The 18,610-nt window shown below is 36.0% G+C and overlaps 1 protein-coding gene across 2 annotated transcripts in view; it reads right to left on the reverse strand.

The window, feature by feature from the left end:
• The window catches only part of ADAM9 (ADAM metallopeptidase domain 9), a 152,047-nt gene that overhangs the window by 45,312 nt on the left and 88,125 nt on the right, over positions 1-18,610 (reverse strand). For both annotated transcript variants that reach the window (XM_025921371.2, XM_086703654.1), the window contains exons 15-16: positions 14,731-14,836; positions 6,240-6,423 (exon numbers count right to left, since the gene is read on the reverse strand). In XM_025921371.2, the coding sequence (XP_025777156.1) occupies positions 6,240-6,423; positions 14,731-14,836 (290 nt within the window). The remainder of the gene's footprint in view (positions 1-6,239; positions 6,424-14,730; positions 14,837-18,610) is intronic.

The following is an 18,610-nucleotide window of genomic DNA, read 5'->3' on the forward strand; positions in this document are numbered from 1 at the left end:
TAAAATGAACAAATCAGGAGATTATAGATGTTTGGAGAGGATGTGGAGAAACGGGAACCCTCTTACACTGTTGGTGGGAATGCAAACTGGTGCAGCCGCTCTGGAAAACAGTGTGGAGGTTCCTCAAAAAATTAAAAATAGATCTACCCTATGACCCAGCAGTAGCACTGCTAGGAATTTACCCAAGGGATACAGGAGTGCTGATGCCTAGGGGCACTTGTACCCCAATGTTTATAGCAGCACTTTCAACAATAGCCAAATTATGGAAAGAGCCTAAATGTCCATCAACTGATGAATGGATAAAGAAATTATGGTTTATATACACAATGGAATACTACATGGCATTGAGAAAGAATGAAATATGCCCTTCTGTAGCAACGTGGATGGAACCGGAGAGTGTCATGCTAAGTGAAATAAGTCATACAGAGAAAGACAGATACCATATGTTTTCACTCTTATGTGGATTCTGAGAAACTCAACAGAAGACCAGGGGAGAGGGAAAGGGGGGGGTGTGGAAGTTACAGAGAGGGAAGGCAGAAAACCATAAGAGACTCTTAAATACTGAGAACAATCTGAGGGTTGATGGGGGGTGGGGGGGAGGGGAAAGTGGGTGATGGACATTGAGGAGGGCACCTGTTGGGATGAGCACTGGGTATTGTATGGAAACCAATTTGACATTAAATTTTATATATATATATATATATATATATATATATATATATATATATATATATATAAATGTGATTTAAATAAATAAATAAAGTAAAAAAAAAAGAATACCTTACTATTTTAATGGTGCTGTGTAAATCACTCTATCTCTAGTAAAAAAAACAAATAAAAATAACTAATAACTTATTAATGGATGCACAATATAAAAAGATGCTAAGTATGACACAATAGTTTAAAATATGAGAAGTAAAAGTGTAGTGCTTGTGTATGCAATTGAAGGTAAGTTATTATCAGCTTAAAATAGACTGTTATATCTACAAAATGTTTTATATAAGCCTCACACTAACCACAAAAGAAGAAACATAGTAGAACACACAAAAGAATTAAAGCATACTCTAAAAATAAATAAATAAATAAATAAATCATGAAAGAAGATAGTAAGAAAGGAAAAAAGGAACAAAAGAACTAAAAACAGTCAACAAACAATGAAATGGCAATGAGTCCTTAGCTATCAATAATTACTTTAAATAGAAATGAACTAAAGTCCCATATCAAAAGACACAAAGTGGCTGAATAGACTTAAAAATATATACATATCCAACGATATGCTGCCTAAAAGAGGCTCACTTATAGTGTTAAGGACACACAGGTTGAAAGTGAAGGGACAGAAAAACATATTCTATGCCAATGGTAACCAAAAGAGCAGGAACGGCTATATTTATATCACATATAATAGACTTAGTCAGAATTGGTTGCAAGAGACAAAGAAGGCCATGAAATGGGGATAAAGGAGACAATTCATCGATGTAATAATTTTAAGTATTTATGTACCTTCCACTGGAGCATTTAAATATTTAAACCAAATAGTGACAAAAGTGAAGGGAGAAACAGACAGCAATACAATACTAGTAGTAGACTTCAATACCCCACTTTCAACATTGGATAGGTCATCCAGACAGAAATTTCTTTTTATTTATTTTGAGAGAGAGCATGCGTGAATACGTGAGCAGCTGGGGAGGGCAGGCAGAGAGGAAGAGAATCCCAAGCAGGCTTCACACTCTCAGTGCACAGCCAACACAGGGGCTCAATCTCACAAACCGTGAGATCGTGACCTCAGCCAAAATCAAGAGATGAATGCTTAGCCAACTGAGTCACCCAGGTGCCCCCAGACAGAAATTTAATAAGGAAACAGCGGATCTAAAGAACTTTATAGACCAAAATGGATCTAACAGACATAAACAGAACAGCCATGCAACAGCAGCAGAATACATACTCTTCTGAGGCACACACAGAACATTCTACAGGATACAATTTATGTTGGGCCACAAAGCAAGACAACATATTTAAGAAGACTGAAATCATATCTAGTATCTTTTCCAATCACAATGGTTTGAAACTAGAAATTAGTAACAGGAGGAATGTGTAAAATTCACAAAAAATGTGGAAAGTAAACAACACACTCCTGAATGACCAATCCTGTCATTTGCAACAACATGCATGGACCTTGGGGACATTATTCTAAGTGAAGAAAGTCTGACAAAGACAGACAAATACCATATGATCTCACATATATGTGGAGTCTTTAAAAAAAAGGGGGGGGGTGAAGCCTCACTCATAGGAAAAATGGGGAGATGTTGATCCAATAGTACAAATCTCCAGTTAAAAGATGTGTAAGTTCTGGGTATCTAATAGTCAGCCTGATGATTGTAGTTAACAATATTATACACTTGAAAGTTACCAAGAGAGTAAATCTTAAATATTGTACCACCAAAAAAAAAAAGAAAAAAAATTATATTTATGGGAGGTTATAGAAGTGTTAACTAACCTTACTGTGATAGTCATTTCACAATATATACATGTATCAAATCATCACACTGTACACCTTAAACATATAGCATATTAAATGTTAATTATATCTCAATAAGATGGGGCAAGGGAGGGACGGGGAGCCAAAAGGGAGAAGCAAAGATCGTAGAAACATTATTTGAGATTCTGGGTTCCAAAGCTCTTTATTTGATTCTTTGGTTTAAATCAATTAATCCTGTTATACTTTAATTCAATATTATCTGAGTTTTTTGTGGGACTTAAGAGTACTGACTACAATCTACAGAGTAAAAGTTCATAAATTCAAAAAACATCAAAAGTAGACAGTTTCAGAAACACAAAAGTAAATTCACCAACACATAGAATCCGGGAATATATCTAAAGAAAAATTTAATGTTACCAGTGTGTGCTCCAGGAATGCAAAAATAATTTAATGTTAGGGAATTTATTGATATAACCCAGCACATATCAATAGGTCAAAGGTAAATAATGATTATTTTTTTTAATGTTTTTATTTATTTATTTTTGAGAGAGAGAGATAGAGAGCACAAGTTGGGGAACAGCAGAGAGAGAGAAGGACACAGAAAATCCAAAGAAGGCTCCAGGCTCTAAGCTGTCAGCACAGAGCCCAACACAGGGCTCAAACTCACAAACTGCAAGATCATGACCTGAGCTGAAGTCAGACGCTCAACCAACTGAGCCACCCAGGTGTTCCAAATGATTATCTTAATAGTATCTAATATTTTTTAAATATTTAATATTTTAATGTCAAAGAACTACTTATAAAATGTAAAATCTACTGTTTATTTTTATTCTTATTCAATAGGATGAAAAGGATACTGCACTAAGTGAAAAATACCATGTACCCCAAGCAATTAGCCAAAATCATACATAACCTTGAAAGGCTAAACGCATTCCCACTCACGTCAGGGTCAAGACAAAGATGCACACTATCACTATTTACAATTATTCTGGAAGTGCTATCATTGCAATTACACAAGAAAATAAATCCAAACTGTAAATATGAGAAAGGAAACCAACTTTTTATCATTTGCAGATGATGACTTTTTCTTAGAAAATTCTAATATAATTGACAATAGAAATAGGTAACACTAAGTGTATGCCTGGTAACAAAATAAACATATACAAATGAATTTTTTTCTGAATATCAATAATACCCAGTCAAAAATACAAACAAAATAGCTTTTCTTGTCAGTAAAAACCAATTAGAAATTGAAATATAACAAAACAGAAAATATAACAGGAGAAAATGGGCCTATTCATAATAACAATAAAAATCTACCCAATAATAAAATTAACAAAAAACATAAAGACCTTTATTAGTAAATCTTTAAAAGAAGACCCCTCAAAAATGGACACACATACCATGTTCTACTTTGAGAAGACTCAATAATGTAATGATGTCACTTTTCCCCATTATAAGTTTATAAATTTAATGCCATCCCAACCAAAATTCCAAAGCATTTTTTAGTTTTTTAGATTTTAATTTTTTTGCACCTCAACAAACATTATCTCAAGTTCATCTGGAATTATAAGCAAATAAAAATAGCCAAGAGAACTAGGAAAAAAGAATGGGAGGGTATTTGCATGACCAGATAAGAAAAATACATTATAAAACCAATAAAAACTAAATCAAGGCAGTACTGACGCATGAGTAGTTAGACCTATCAACGGGCATGAAGAGGGAAAAAACAAAAATTAAGCCCTAGAATATATAAAAATTTAATCAGTAATTTAAATAAAATTTCAAATTAAAGGAAAGAGATTATAAATGAGGTTAAGGCAAATGATAAGCCATTCTGAAAAAAAAAATGGCATTAGAAGTCAACATACAGTAATGAATAAATGATAAAAGAGAAAAAAAAGAATGCCAACCTCATACTATATACACTCAACATTCCCCTGGATTAAAGAGGTATTAAATAAAAAACAAAATCTACTACAAAATACAAGAGAATAATGATCTGATATACTGATAAAGGTCTTATAAAACATGTAAGTAAAGTTAGAAACCCTAAAGGAAGAGAATAACAGCTTTAAATACATAAAAATGCAAACACAGCCAAAAAAAAAAAAAAAAACTAAAAACAAAAGAAAGAAGAGGCAAGGAGTAAGCTGGGCAAAAACATCATATATGTATATTTATATATTATACTTGTTACATATGACGTAAATTAATTAAGGTTCTTTAAAATCAGTAAGAAATCAAATTCAAAATCAATAAGAAAACAGGCCAATTTTTAAGTGTATAAAGAACATCAACATGGCAAATCACAGAAGAAGGAATAAATATATAGAGACAAAAAAATTCAACATCACTAATAATTAAGAAAAAAGTAAAATAAAAAGGAAACCACCAACGAAAGCTTGAAAATGATAGCTAATCTTGACTATGGTGTGAAGAATTAAAACATTTCCCACTAAAAACTGGTTGGAAGGTAAACTATTAAAGCTTTTTCTAAAGAGAATCAGGCACGGGCACCTGGGTGGCTCAGTTGGTTAAGCGTCCAACTCCTGATTTCGACTCAGGTCATGATCTCACGGTTCATGAGTTTGAGCCCAGCACTGGGCTCCATGTGCTGATAGCGCGGAGCCTGGTCGGGATTCTCTTTCTCCCTCTCTCTTTGCTCCTCACCCACTCATGCTGCTCTCTCTCTCTCTCAAAATAAATAAATAAACTTAAAAAAGTAAAAGAGAAATCATGCAAAACTCTAAAACCTTAAAAAGTATGCACAACCCATTATAGTAGTTTTACCTCAGAAAACAATCATAATATTCTGAAATTTTTATTTATAAAGCCATTTACCTCAGCATTGTTTATAGTAACTACAGCAACCGAGTTTTTATAGTGGCAACAACAGGCACAAAAATATAAGGGTCTTTTTGTAGGAAAGGAGGAACAGAACTGGAACTGAAAACTCAGTACACAATGACTGAGGTAACTAGCAAGTCCACCCATCTTTTTTATGGTCACCTTATCAGTCACTTGTGTTCTCTCTCTCTTCCCCCTCCTCTACTCTCCTTTAAATTGGTTTCTTCAATTTGCCCAACACTTCTGCTCCCCCATATCTTTTGTATATGACTGAAGTTTGCCATAACCATTCTAGCCCTGCTCTTGCTTCATAGCATCGCTGAAGAATTCTTACAGTTTCTGCCCTATTCTTAATAGTATTTCTTAATTATATAGTCCCCCCCAAAAGGAATTTGTCCTAGCTCATCTTATCATACAGAAACCAATGGTAGTGAGTCAGGAGCTGGCTGACTCTTGACTCATATCTGATCCAAACAGCAGTGATCAGGGTAGCAGAGAGCATGGGGGGACAAACATTATGACATTTCTAGTACTACACATTCTAGTCTAGAGACACACAATCATACACACACACACACACACACACACACACACACACACACACACACTCACAATCCTGGCAATCACCTAAATGTCCCAATAATAGCAGACTGCTAATAAATTATAGCACCATTGATAATGGAAAGAAATATGCACAGTATACTGCAACACAGACTAGTGGTTATAATATATGACTGCCAGTGAAATCTGGATAGTAGAATAACAGCCATTCTTAATTTTGTATTTTCCAAAATCTCTACCAAAAAAACATTAGATTTCTTTCATAAATAAGAAAAGAATAACCACTTACTTTGCATAATGCTTTTTATATTTTTTTTAATTTTAAATTATAAATAGAAAACATTCTGATTACCTTTCCATCATCACATCTTGTACCCTCGTTCACCATCCCAGGATCCGGAACATCCGATCCTAGCTGGAAATCCACACCCCAACATTTGGTGCCTCTACTGGGAGTCTGAATTATAGCAGGCACAATTCCAAATACAGGCATGTCTTGTACATTCTCACACTGAAGCTTTCCACACAAAGCATTCCTGTAAGATAGAGAAATAATGCAAACATAAAATGCACCCACTGTAGATACAAAATAAAAATCATATATTTGGACACATAGAGTTTTTTTTTTCTTTTTTACTTAAAGAAAGTTTACTGATAGTTAGCTGAAGGGAGTCTCAACAGAGAAAGCATATAAGAGCAAAGGCACCTAAGCAGGTCTCTTCAAATATGGCAGAGATAACTGGATGCTAGGATGAAATCAGTAGGTGTACCAGGTGGTGTTCGTGCTCCTTCTCTCCCCACACCTACTCTCTCTTTACTATCAGTTTAGGGCTCAAACACGTCTAACTAAAGAGTTGTTTATAAATATAATTTTATAAATGCTTTTCCATAGAAAATAATAGAACTATACCAAAATTCGGTTGTGACTTCTTACAGAGTTGCTATAAGGAGAAAATTAGATTCTGTACTATAAAATAACTAAGAAAGGACTCCACCCTTCATGGCTTGGGCTAAGCTAACTCTTAGTTACTTAATTTAAGACTCAATTCATTAACTCATTAATTCACTAATTCAATTCACTGATTCAATATTACAACTCTATGAAGAGTTATCTGACTACAATTCCTATCACCAAGGCTGTGTTAGCTAAATGCCCTTCCTGTATCCTTCCATTACACACTAAATACCACTAATATCAACTCTTAAGATGCTATATTGAGGGGCACCTGGGTGGTGCAGTCGGTTAAGCGTCCGACTTCAGCCAGGTCACGGCTCAGAGCCTGGAGCCTGTTTCTGATTCTGTGTCTCCCTCTCTCTCTGCCCCTCCCCCGTTCATGCTCTGTCTCTCTCTGTCCCAAAAATAAATAAAAGTTGAAAACAAAATTTTTTTTAAAAAAGATGCTATATTGAAATTTTCTGATTGCCTTGTGATCCAAGAATCTACCCTATACTAGAATCTCCTTTATGTTATCACTGCCAAGTCAATATAGGATATTGTTTTCCTCTAATTCACCAATTCCTCTAATTAATCACCCCCTAAAAATTCCCAGTCTAGCCTTCATAAAACTATTTTATTTCTTGAGCTAAAATTTATATCCTTATAACTTTTCCTCATTGGTCCCAGACCTTCCACATGAGATCACACAGCTAATAGCAAATGTCTTTTCCTTCTTCCACATGGCAGCTATTTTAGGACAATTATCACATAGTTCCTAAATACTTATTCACCAGAGCAATATCTCATAATCATTTCTCATGGAACAAGGAAGCTCCCCTCTAAATATGTTCCAGGTTCTCTCATTGCCTCTTGAAGCACAGTGCTCAGAGCAGGGCATGAAATTTCAGTTATAGCCTGATAAGCAAATAACATAACAGAGCTCACATTTCCTATATTCTAGATACTGTACTACTATTAGGCCAATGATTACAGTAGCTTTTATGGTAACTACATTACATTATAGATGCCCTTGAACTGATCACTAGCTAAAATTCCTATTTACTTTTTGCATATATTGTTAAGTCTCCTCTTTCCTCCATCCTGCACTTAGGGGTTAGCAATTTTGTCTCATTTACATTTATTCTTATGTCACCATTTATTCCCTAGTTAACCTGAATAAAGTGTTTAAACTTTCTGAGCTTCAGTTCCTTCATCTGAAAAACAAGAGATAAATAATAATGTCTATCTCACATAGTTGGTTGAAATTAGATATGAAAACCTCTAAAACATGGGGCGCCTGGGTGGCTCAGTCAGTTGAGAGTCTGACTCTTGATTTCAGCTCAAATAATGATCCCAGGGTTGTGGAATCAAGCCCCACGTCAGGCTTCATGCTGAGCCTGTAACCTACTTGGGATTCTCTGTCTCTCTCCCTCCATTTCTCTCACCCACCCTCTCTCTCTCTCTCTCTCTCTCTCTCTCTAAAATAAAGAATAATTTTTTAAAAAAGAAAACCTCCAGAACAAAGTGTAGCATAAAGCAGACCTTAGTTAACATCTGTTGGACCTACCAAAATTCAAGCTGTGATGATATACTCAGTGTTTCATGTGTAGTCTTGGTGACATGTTAAAAAGCAAAAGGAAAATACTCTTAATGTATAAAAAGCCATAGGACACCTAGATGGCTTAATTGGTTAAGTGCCCGAATTCAGCTCAAGTCATGATCTTACAGTTCATGAGTTCAAGCCCCACATGAGGCTCTCTACTGTCAGCATGGAGCCTGCTTTTTATTCTCCGTCTCCCTCTCTCTCTGCCCCTCCCCTGCTCACTCACTCTCAAAAATAAAAATAATTTTTTTAATTAAATATATATACATAAAGCTGTTACAAATCAGTAAGAAAAAAATCCACTTCCACAGAAAAAATTAGCAAAGATACAAAAAAGGCAATTCACAAAATAAGGAATACAAACAGCCAACAAAGCTAAGAGGTGTTCATGGTTATATTATAAAAGAAAATTCTATCACAAGCCTCAATAGAATAATTGCTTCAGGCAAGGATCATCAATGCATATTAAACTGTGAAGCAAAACATTGGTGGGAGCAAGTTCCAGGCTCAGCATGGAGCCTGACATGGGGGTTGGGGGCTTGACCACTAATAAAAAGACAACCCAGAATTATGTGCCTCCTTGACATCATGTGCCACTTACGAAGTATTCTTCCCTAAAATGTTTAACCTGAATCTAATTGACTTTAGATTTAACTTCTGATTTATAGAAAATTTAGGGATAGGGGCGCCTGGGTGGCGCAGTCGGTTAAGCGTCCGACTTCAGCCAGGTCACGATCTCGCGGTCCGTGAGTTCGAGCCCCGCATCAGGCTCTGGGCTGATGGCTCAGAGCCTGGAGCCTGTTTCCGATTCTGTGTCTCCCTCTCTCTGTGCCCTCCCCCGTTCATGCTCTGTCTCTCTCTGTCCCAAAAATAAATAAACGTTGGAAAAAAAAAAAAAAAAAAGAAAATTTAGGGATAGAGACACATATAAAGCAACATTGAGAAGAAACTATCAAACAAATCCAGATCACGGGCCATACTAAAAGAACTGGTTATTTCCCTCAGATCACTGTCGTCAAAAAGAAAAAAAATTAATGAAGAAGACCACATATTTTATATTAAAAGTGACATAAGTGGCATGACAACTAAATGTGATGCATGATCCTTGACGGAATCCTGATGTGGCAAAAAAAAACAGCTATGAAACACAACTTGAGGACAGTTGGAGAAACTTTAATATTGACCAGGTATTACATGATATTAGGAAATTATTAATTTTGGTAGGTATGACATTGGTATTGTGAATGGCCTTATCTGTCAGAGATGAATACTAAAGAATTTAGGAATGAAGTATCATAATGCCTATAATTTATTTAAAAGTGGTTCAGCCAAGTCTAGACAAAGGAAATATGATAGAATACCAACAATGTTTTTAATCTAGAATATATGGGTTTCATCATACTTCTACTCCTTCTGTATATTTGAAATACTCCTTCTACTCCTCTGTATCCCTTCTGCTCCTCTGTATATTTGAAATTTTTTGTTTAAAAAGTTCATGGGATCAAGCCCTGTGTCAGGCTCTGAGTTCAAAGTGTAGAGCCTACTTGGGATTCTGTCTCTTTTCCCTCTCTCTTATGTGTGCTCCCCCCACTTATGTGTGCTCACAATTTCTCCCTCTCTCAAAATAAATAAACATTTTTAAAAAACGGGGGCACCTGGGTGGCTCAGTGGGTTAAGCATCCAACTCTTGATTTTGGCTCAGGTCACGATCTCCGGGTCGTGGGACTTGAGCCCAACATCAGGCTCTGCACTGAGTGTGGACACTGCTTAAGATCGCTTGCTCTCTCTCTCTCTCTCTCTCTCTCCCCTCCCCCAACCCTCTGCTCCTGTCCCCCATTCACGCTCTCTCTCTCTAAAATTAAAAAAAAACAAAAAAAGAAACATCTATTTGATATAACAAATTGGAAAAGTCCATCCAGCTAACCCTAGAACATTACATGTTTGAATTGCACAGGTCCACTTAACACATGGATTTTTTACAGTGCAGTCCTGCAAATGTATTTTCTCTTCCTTACGATTTTCTTAATAACATTGTCTCTAGCTTACTTTATTGTAACAACACAGCATATAATACATATAACATTCAATCAACTATTTTTTTGTTATTGGTAAGGCTTTTGATCAATAGTAGGCTATTGTAATTAAGTTTTAGGGGAGTCAAAAGTTATAAGTGAATTTGTGACTATGTGGGAAGTCAGCATCTCTAACCCCGATGTTGTTCAAAGGTCAACTATAATTTTTAAGATAACACTCTGGCATTGGTGAGGGGGTAGGAAAGCATAAATCAGTTAAATGTTTTGAAGATCAATTTGGAAGTATCTATGAGGAGCCTTAAAACTTATCCATATTTTTTGAGAAAACCTATTAAGGAAACAATCAGAGAAATAAACAAATACTTCAGCTGTATATATAACAACCTTATTTAAAAATAGCAAACTACGGGGTGCCTGGATGGCTCAGTTAAGCGTCCGACTGTGACTCAGGTTATGATCTCATAGTTCATGAGTTCAAATCCCGCATCAGGCTCTGTGTTTGCAGTCAGACCCTGGAGCCTGCTTCAGATTCTGTGTCTCCCTCTCTCTCGGCCCCTCTCCGACTTGCACTCTGTCCTCTCTCTCTCTTTCAAATATAAACGTTAAAAAATATAATAATAAAGTAAAATAAAATAGCAAACTACTAGAAACAACTTGAATTTCTAAAATAAGGAAATGATTAAAAGAAGCTGAATACATCCTATAAACTCTCTTAATATAATGGAAAGTAAACTGAATTTATAAAATAGTACAAATCATACTTTGCAATTTTGGTTATACATACAGATGTGGGGCTCTGAGTACACATACATATGTGTACATACATGTATGATGCATAAATGTATGCTTATGAATGTATATACACACATACAAAAAGGAAATACAACAAAAATGTGAGGGAGTATCTCTGAATGGCAGGACCACAGGATTCACTTTCTTTAGATTCTTCTAGATTTTATACATTTTCTGTGATGAGGATGATTACAAAGCAATGATGACAATGATGAGTCTTGCAATGAATCGGGTATTCTTCTTAGTACTAGCATCCATCAACACATTTGGTCTTCAAAACAACTGGAAATAGGTACCATTATTATCCTCATTTTATAGAAAAATGAGGCACAGAAGAAAAAGAAAAGGAAAGCAACGTGTCCAAAGTCTCAGAGATCTTAAGCAGTTGAAGCAGTATTCAAACCCGAAGAGTGACTTCAGATATGCATTCCTAATGGCTATATTAATGCTATATTACTATTATAAAATGTTTTTCAAATCAGCTACCCAGTAATTTATAGATTTCCTAAGTGTAGTTTCTATAATTTCATTAAGATACTCATAAGATCATGGAAACAGAACCAGGCTAAAGACAAAGATCAGACACATCTAGCAAGCTCTCTCCAAGTCTGCATTAATCCACTTACCCCAAAGTTTCACCTCAGTTCATTTAACCAGTTACACTAATTATCCACCCATCAGCTGTATCATCTGTTCCTACATTCATTCAACAAATATTTAATAGGCACTTATCACGTGCCAAACACATAAGATAAAATGTGTCACTTCACTTTAGTTTACCAATGAAGGGTGATCACCAAACAGTCACATGAACAAATGAAACTGCAACAAATGCTAAACAAGAATATTGCAAAGATAAAGAAGAAAATTTGGTAATAATTAAAGGGCCAATTCATCAAGGAGACATAACAATCCTAAATGTGGATGCACCTAATAACATAAGCATTTACTGATTCAAAAGACACACAGCAAAAAAATGTATAGAACTAAAAAGAGAAACAGACAACTTTATAATCATAGCTGGAGATTTTAACCCACTTCTCTCAGAAATTGAAGGACTAGGGGGTGCCTAGGTGGCTCAGTCAGTTGAGCATCCGGCTTTGGCTCAGGTCATGATCTCACAGTTTGTGAGTTCGAGCCCCACATCGGGCTCTATGCTGACAGCTCAGAACCCGGAGCCTGTTTCAAATTTTGTCTCTCTCTCTCTCTCTCTCTCTCTGCTCCTCCCCTGCTCATGCTCTGTCTCTTTCTCTCTCTCAAAAATAAATAAACATTAAAAAAAAAATTTTTTTTTTAATTGAAGGACAAACCTAAAACGCACACGTGCAACGCAAAGATATTGGAAGCTTGAATAAGACTGTTAACATTTATAGAATAACACAACCCAATAACTATAGAATGCACTTTTTTTCCAATTGTACATGGACATTCACCAAAAGAGACCACATGCTGGGCAATAATTCACATCTCAATAAACTGCAAAGAACTAAAGTTATACAGAGTATGTTCTCATTGGAATTAAACTAGAAATCAAACACATAACCAGAATACTCCCAAATATCTAGAAATTAAGCAACACACTTTTAATAACTCAGGAGTCACAGGAGAAATCACAATATAAATTTTAAAAAATTAATGATATGAACAATAAGGAGAAAACACATCAAATTCAACAAAAAAAAAGCATCCAATTTCTTAACCAGTTCGTCCTTTGTCCAACATTCAAGTTCTTACTTTTCTCATTTTAATTTAGACAAATTATGGTAACCAAGACGGGTCCAGTCTCCCCAAAATGCAGGACAGACCCTCCTGTGTCTTTTCTAAACACCAGAAAAGAATCATGAAAATTCTATGCCTAGAACTGGTTTTGTATTTATTCTTCTTTTTACCTGGAAAATTATCCTCTATCTTATTTGAAGATATTGTCATTTTTATTTTATTTGAGAGACAGAGCGTGTGCAAGTGGGGGAGAGAGGTTGAGGCAGAGAATCTTAAGCAGGCTCCACACACAGCACAGAACCCAACACGGGGCTAGATCCCACGACCCTGGGCTCATGACTGAGCCACCCAGGTGCCCCAGATCATATCATTTTTAAATGATTGTTCTTACTAGGACAGTGGTTTGGGCAGAAACCAAAAGAATCTAGAATTTAAATACACTAAAAATGTATTAATAATAATAGTATGACTTCCCCAGAAAAAGTGCTATGTAAACAGAAGAGAACGTATATCTACAACTACTTTTAAAACTATATAAGATAAATATCAAAAGTTACATTCCTATCTCCTTTTGAAACACTTTCTTGTTTTTCTTATCTTCCTTCCATCTACTCTGTTTTATATATCAAGAAACAATTAGAACAAAATAAACTGGCTAACATTAAGGGGGAAAAGCACACAGCTGTAAGAACACCTTACAAGAGGGCTCTCTGGCTCTGTTAAGAAAGGTGAGGAAGTCTTTAAAACTGAGATCTGGAGGAGCTGAAGGCATGCCAGGCAGAAGGAATAGTGTGTGCAAAGGCCCTGTGGCAGAAGGCCACATGTAAGCCAGCATACATGGTGTCTCCAGTATTTAATGGCTGAGTAGAGAAAGATGAGCCTACAAATAAACACACTAAAGGAGCAACCAGAAACACAGAAAAGAATACTAGAAGAACATCCCACACAAAAGCGAAGGAAAGAGGTTTCTTCAAGGAAAAAACAGTCAACATACTTGAATGACACCAAAAGGTCAAGTAGCATGAAGACCTAACAATGTCTGATGGATTTAGCGACATGGAGATTGGCTGCTGTTATTTCTTCTTAGCAAACATTGTTTCCGTACAGTTACTTAGACTAATTGGCAAAGTAGAAGCAAAGAGAAGAGATGCTCAGTAATATAGAATAATTCCAATTATACAAAATATCAGTGTGTGTATGTACAGAAACAAAAAAGAGGAAGAAATACAATGAAATTAGTAAATATATATGGACTGATATTATGGATGACTTTTTTTCATTTGTAATTTTTTAATAACTATTAACTTTTACAATAAGCAAATGTTGTAGAAACAAAAAAAAAAGGTTTTAATTTGTCACTTTAAAATTATATAGAGCAAGAAGAAAATAACAACATCCAGAATGAATTTTGAAGGTATCTACACATTAATCCGTGCCATCTTTTAATGAAAAAAAGAAGAGGAAGAGTGTTTATTTGAGGTTCTTATTGTAGAATAAGGAAAAACAAAGATTCTAAAATCCATTAGACTTTAGACAGTTAACATCAAAAGGGATGAATTATTTTACTAGTTCTTTTCAGAGAGTCTCGCTGAAGTCTTATGTTTTAAAACTTGAAAAGTTAAAAAAAATAAAAATAAAAAAAATAAAACTTGGAAAGTTAATTTGAAAAGTTCAGTATTTAAGGGAGAGAAAGCCAGCAGTCGCAAGATGACGGGTCTTAAAATCATTCACATTCCTTTATAACCTCACCTCCACTTACCCAGTGGCACACTTCTTGTACTCATTGCCAGAGAAACCACAATTGCCAAATCTGTCACCTTTAGAATTCACATCAATGAAACAATCTCTTGGGGCAGCCTTGGCTTCTGTAACATTAAAAAAAAAAAAAAAAGTATGGCAATTTAATTCATAAATAAAAAGTATATTCCCTATGACAATCCATATACCTTGATGAACTGCCTCAACACCTTCTAGAAAGTGTCAAGCCTCACAGATAAAACATTTTTGTTCTACTTTTATACTTAACAACAAAATGTAAAAATAAAGCTTACATTGTACCTGGAAGTTAGCCTGGGCTCAAACACTAAGACCCTACAAGAAATATCATTAAAAAGATGAAATTAAAAATAAATGAAAAAGCATGCATAGTATGCTAGTGTTCTCAGCATATTCCTTTTTCCCGCTCTCAAATATGTCTCTAATACATCATTAGACTTTAGATCAGGCTGGGAAGGGTTGGTGAAGACATTGCCAGCTATTGTTATTGGGTTTTCAATTTACCATATATAAAATGCTGAATTTAGATGCTCTACTAACAAGAAGGATTGTCAAACAGCCATGACAGCTGACAAAGTGGCAATCCATTTTTGTTTTCTCATATTGTATATATGTATTATCACTTCATGTTCAATTCGCCCACTAATTACACATTCCTAAATAAATTTTATTTGTAAATATTTTTAAGTCAAAATGTCAGTACTTTCTATTGAATAAAGGAATTCACTGGCCTATCTTACGCATCTAACGTTTAGATGGTTTCGTTTAAAAGAAAATGGATACGAGGCGAAAGAAGTTGGATCAAGCAACGTGAAAAGGGAACAGAGAATAATACCTGAACGGGGCAAACAGCACATGGCAGGATCCCTAACAGGGCCCTTCTAGGGAACAGAAGGAGCTCTAAAACTTCCAGATAATCTCCAAAGAGAAAAACAACTGATGGTGCCTGGGTGGCTCAGTCAGTTAAGCACCTGACTTTGGCTCAGGTCATGATCTTGCGGTTCCCAAGTTCAAGCCCCGCGTCAGGCTGTGCTAACAGCTCAGAGCCTGGAGCCTGCTTCAGATTCTGTGTCTCTAATCGCTCCTCGGCCTTTTGGCTAAGATCAAGTGCAGATTCTGTGTCTCCCTCTCTCTCTGCCACTCCTCCACTCTCGCTCTGTATCTCTCTCTCTTTCAAAAATAAACAATTAAAAAAAGAGAGAAAAAAACAACTGCAGTTTGTAGTCCTAGACTTTTCCACAGGCCTCTATGAAGGTAATATCTTTGCTACGTAATAGTATTTACCTCATCAAAATGTATCTGTAATTATTTTTTTAGACTGCAATAACTTGCTATTTTTACAAAATGTATCGAGTTGACAGATCTCTACTACTCTAGCCTATGATCTAGCATAAATACGTTCCATTTAATTTTAGTTGTCTCTCCTCAATCCCTATCTGACCCACCATAAAATAAGGTGTACAACAGACAGACACTAGAGACAGCAGGAGTCTGGTCAAAGTCAACATCTCTACCTTCAGAGAAATCCAGCACAGTACTCATGACTGATTTTCTTAACTGAGAAGAAACAAAAATAAAAATAGAAAATTTGGGGGGCGCCTGGGTGGCTCAGTCGGTTAAGCGGCTGACTTCAGCTCAGGTCATGATCTCGCGGTCCGTGAGTTCGAGCCCCGCGTCAGGCTCTGTGCTGACAGCTCAGAGCCTGGAGCCTGTTTCGGAATCTGTGTCTCCCTCTCTCTGACCCTCCCCCATTCATGCTCTGTCTCTCTCTGTCTCAAAAATAAATAAACGTAAAAAAAAAAAATTTATAAAAAAAAAATAGAAAATTTGGGTCTCCATTCGTTTTTCTATCCTTTCTTTTCCTTTCCTTTCCTTTCTCTCCCTCCCTTGCTTTCCTTCCTTTCCTCATTAAATATGTATCAATCCCCTACTAAGTGTCCCACATCCTGGTAAATAATGGATTTAGTTTACCAGTACCTCTCTGAAGAGAAACAGAATAGCTCCTATTATTAAGTCTCTGTTTTCTCAAAGACAAGCCTCAATCAACATATGGTGCTCACTTATTTCATTCTCTTGAATGCAATGTTGTTGCTGTTCCTACTGACTCATGACAGAAATGGAAGAAGATGGGAAAACAAGAATCCAGTATGATCCTGGCATAAACACATCACTGCCAATTATCAAACAAAGAAATCTGCCTAGTTGTGCTGAAAGCACCCATTTCCTTGGGAACCTCAATCACTTTAACTTAAGGAAGGAAACATAAGAGGCAATACAACATATACTATCACTGCAGGAATACTGCTAGCATCATTGTGTAATCAAAATAAAGCTGACTAAAAATTAGTAACACGGGGCACCTGGGTGGCTCAGTCAGTTAAGCGTCTGACTTCAGCTCAGGTCATGATCTCACGGCTTGTGGGTTCGAGCCCCGCATCGGGCTCTGTGCTGACAGCTCGGAGCCTGGAGCCTGCTTCAGATTCTGTGTCTCCCTCTCTCTCTCCCCCTCCCCGGCTCGTGCTCTGTTTCTCTCTCTCTCTCTCTCTCTCTCTCAAAAATAAATGAACATTAAAAAAATTTTTTTTTTCATTAACAACACAAGAAACAACAGGTGTTGATGAGGATGTGAAGAAAGGGGAACATTATTTCATTGTTGGTGGGAGTGCAAACTGGTACAGCCACTCTGGAAAACAGTATGGAGGTTTCTCAAAAAGTTAAAAATAGAACCACCCTACAACCCAGCAAGCACTACTAGGTGTTTATCCAAATACAAAAATACAGATTTTGTTTAATACAAAAATATAGATTAAAGGGGTACATGCACCCTGATGTTTATAGCAGCATTATCAACAATAGCCAAAATATGCAAAGATCCCAAATGTCAATCGACTGATGAATGGATAAAGAAGATGTGGTGTGTGTGTATATACATATACATATGTGTACATACATACATATGTATATACAACACATGTTACATACGCATGTATACATACATACATACATGTATACATACATACATACACATACATACACTGGAATATTAGCCATCAAAAAGAATGAAATCTTGCCATCTGCAACAATGTGGATGGAGCTAGAGTGCATTATAAGTGAAATAAGCCAGTCAGAGAAAGACAAGTACCATATGATTTCACTCATATGTGGAATTTAAGAAACAAAACAGATGAGCATATGGGAAGGGAAAAAAAAAAAAAGAAAGAAAAAGAAAGAGGGAAACAAACCATTAAGAGACTCTTAACAAGAGAGAACAAACTGAGGGTTGATGGAGGCAGGTGGGTAGGAGATGGGCTAAATGGGTGATAGGTATTAAGGAGGGCACTTGTTATGATGAGCACTGGGTATTATATGTAAGTGATGAATTACTGAATTCTACTCCTGAAACCAATACTGCACTGTATGTTATGTAACTAGAATTTAAATAAAAATTTGAAAAGAAAAATATAAATAAAAGAGAGAATGGTTTCTAACCCAACAACAATAAAAGTAATAATAAAGCTGACTATCCGTGGTGCCATGCCTCAGTGTAAACTTGCCATGTTTTTCACCAGAACTACTACATAGCAGCTACTTGATATCCTTTTTGCATAATGAACAGCAAAGTCAAAGGAGCAATTAGAAAATCTGACTTGTACAGACCTATGGCATTAGTTAATTGATCACGGTGTTCCTAGAAATAAAAAGAGAGGAAGCCCACCAGCAAATTCTTACTACATCTCTATAAGCAGAAAAGTTCGAGGTCAAATGAACAAAAGACTAACCTGAATCAAAAAAAATCATGGCCCTCAATTGATTCTCAGACCTGAGCCATATTTTTAGACCCAGAAACCCTTAAATGAAGGAGA

This window comes from Puma concolor, chromosome B1 (genome assembly GCF_028749965.1).
Source record: "Puma concolor isolate L17-30 chromosome B1, mPumCon1.1.hap2, whole genome shotgun sequence".
NCBI classification, from domain to species: domain Eukaryota; kingdom Metazoa; phylum Chordata; class Mammalia; order Carnivora; family Felidae; genus Puma; species Puma concolor.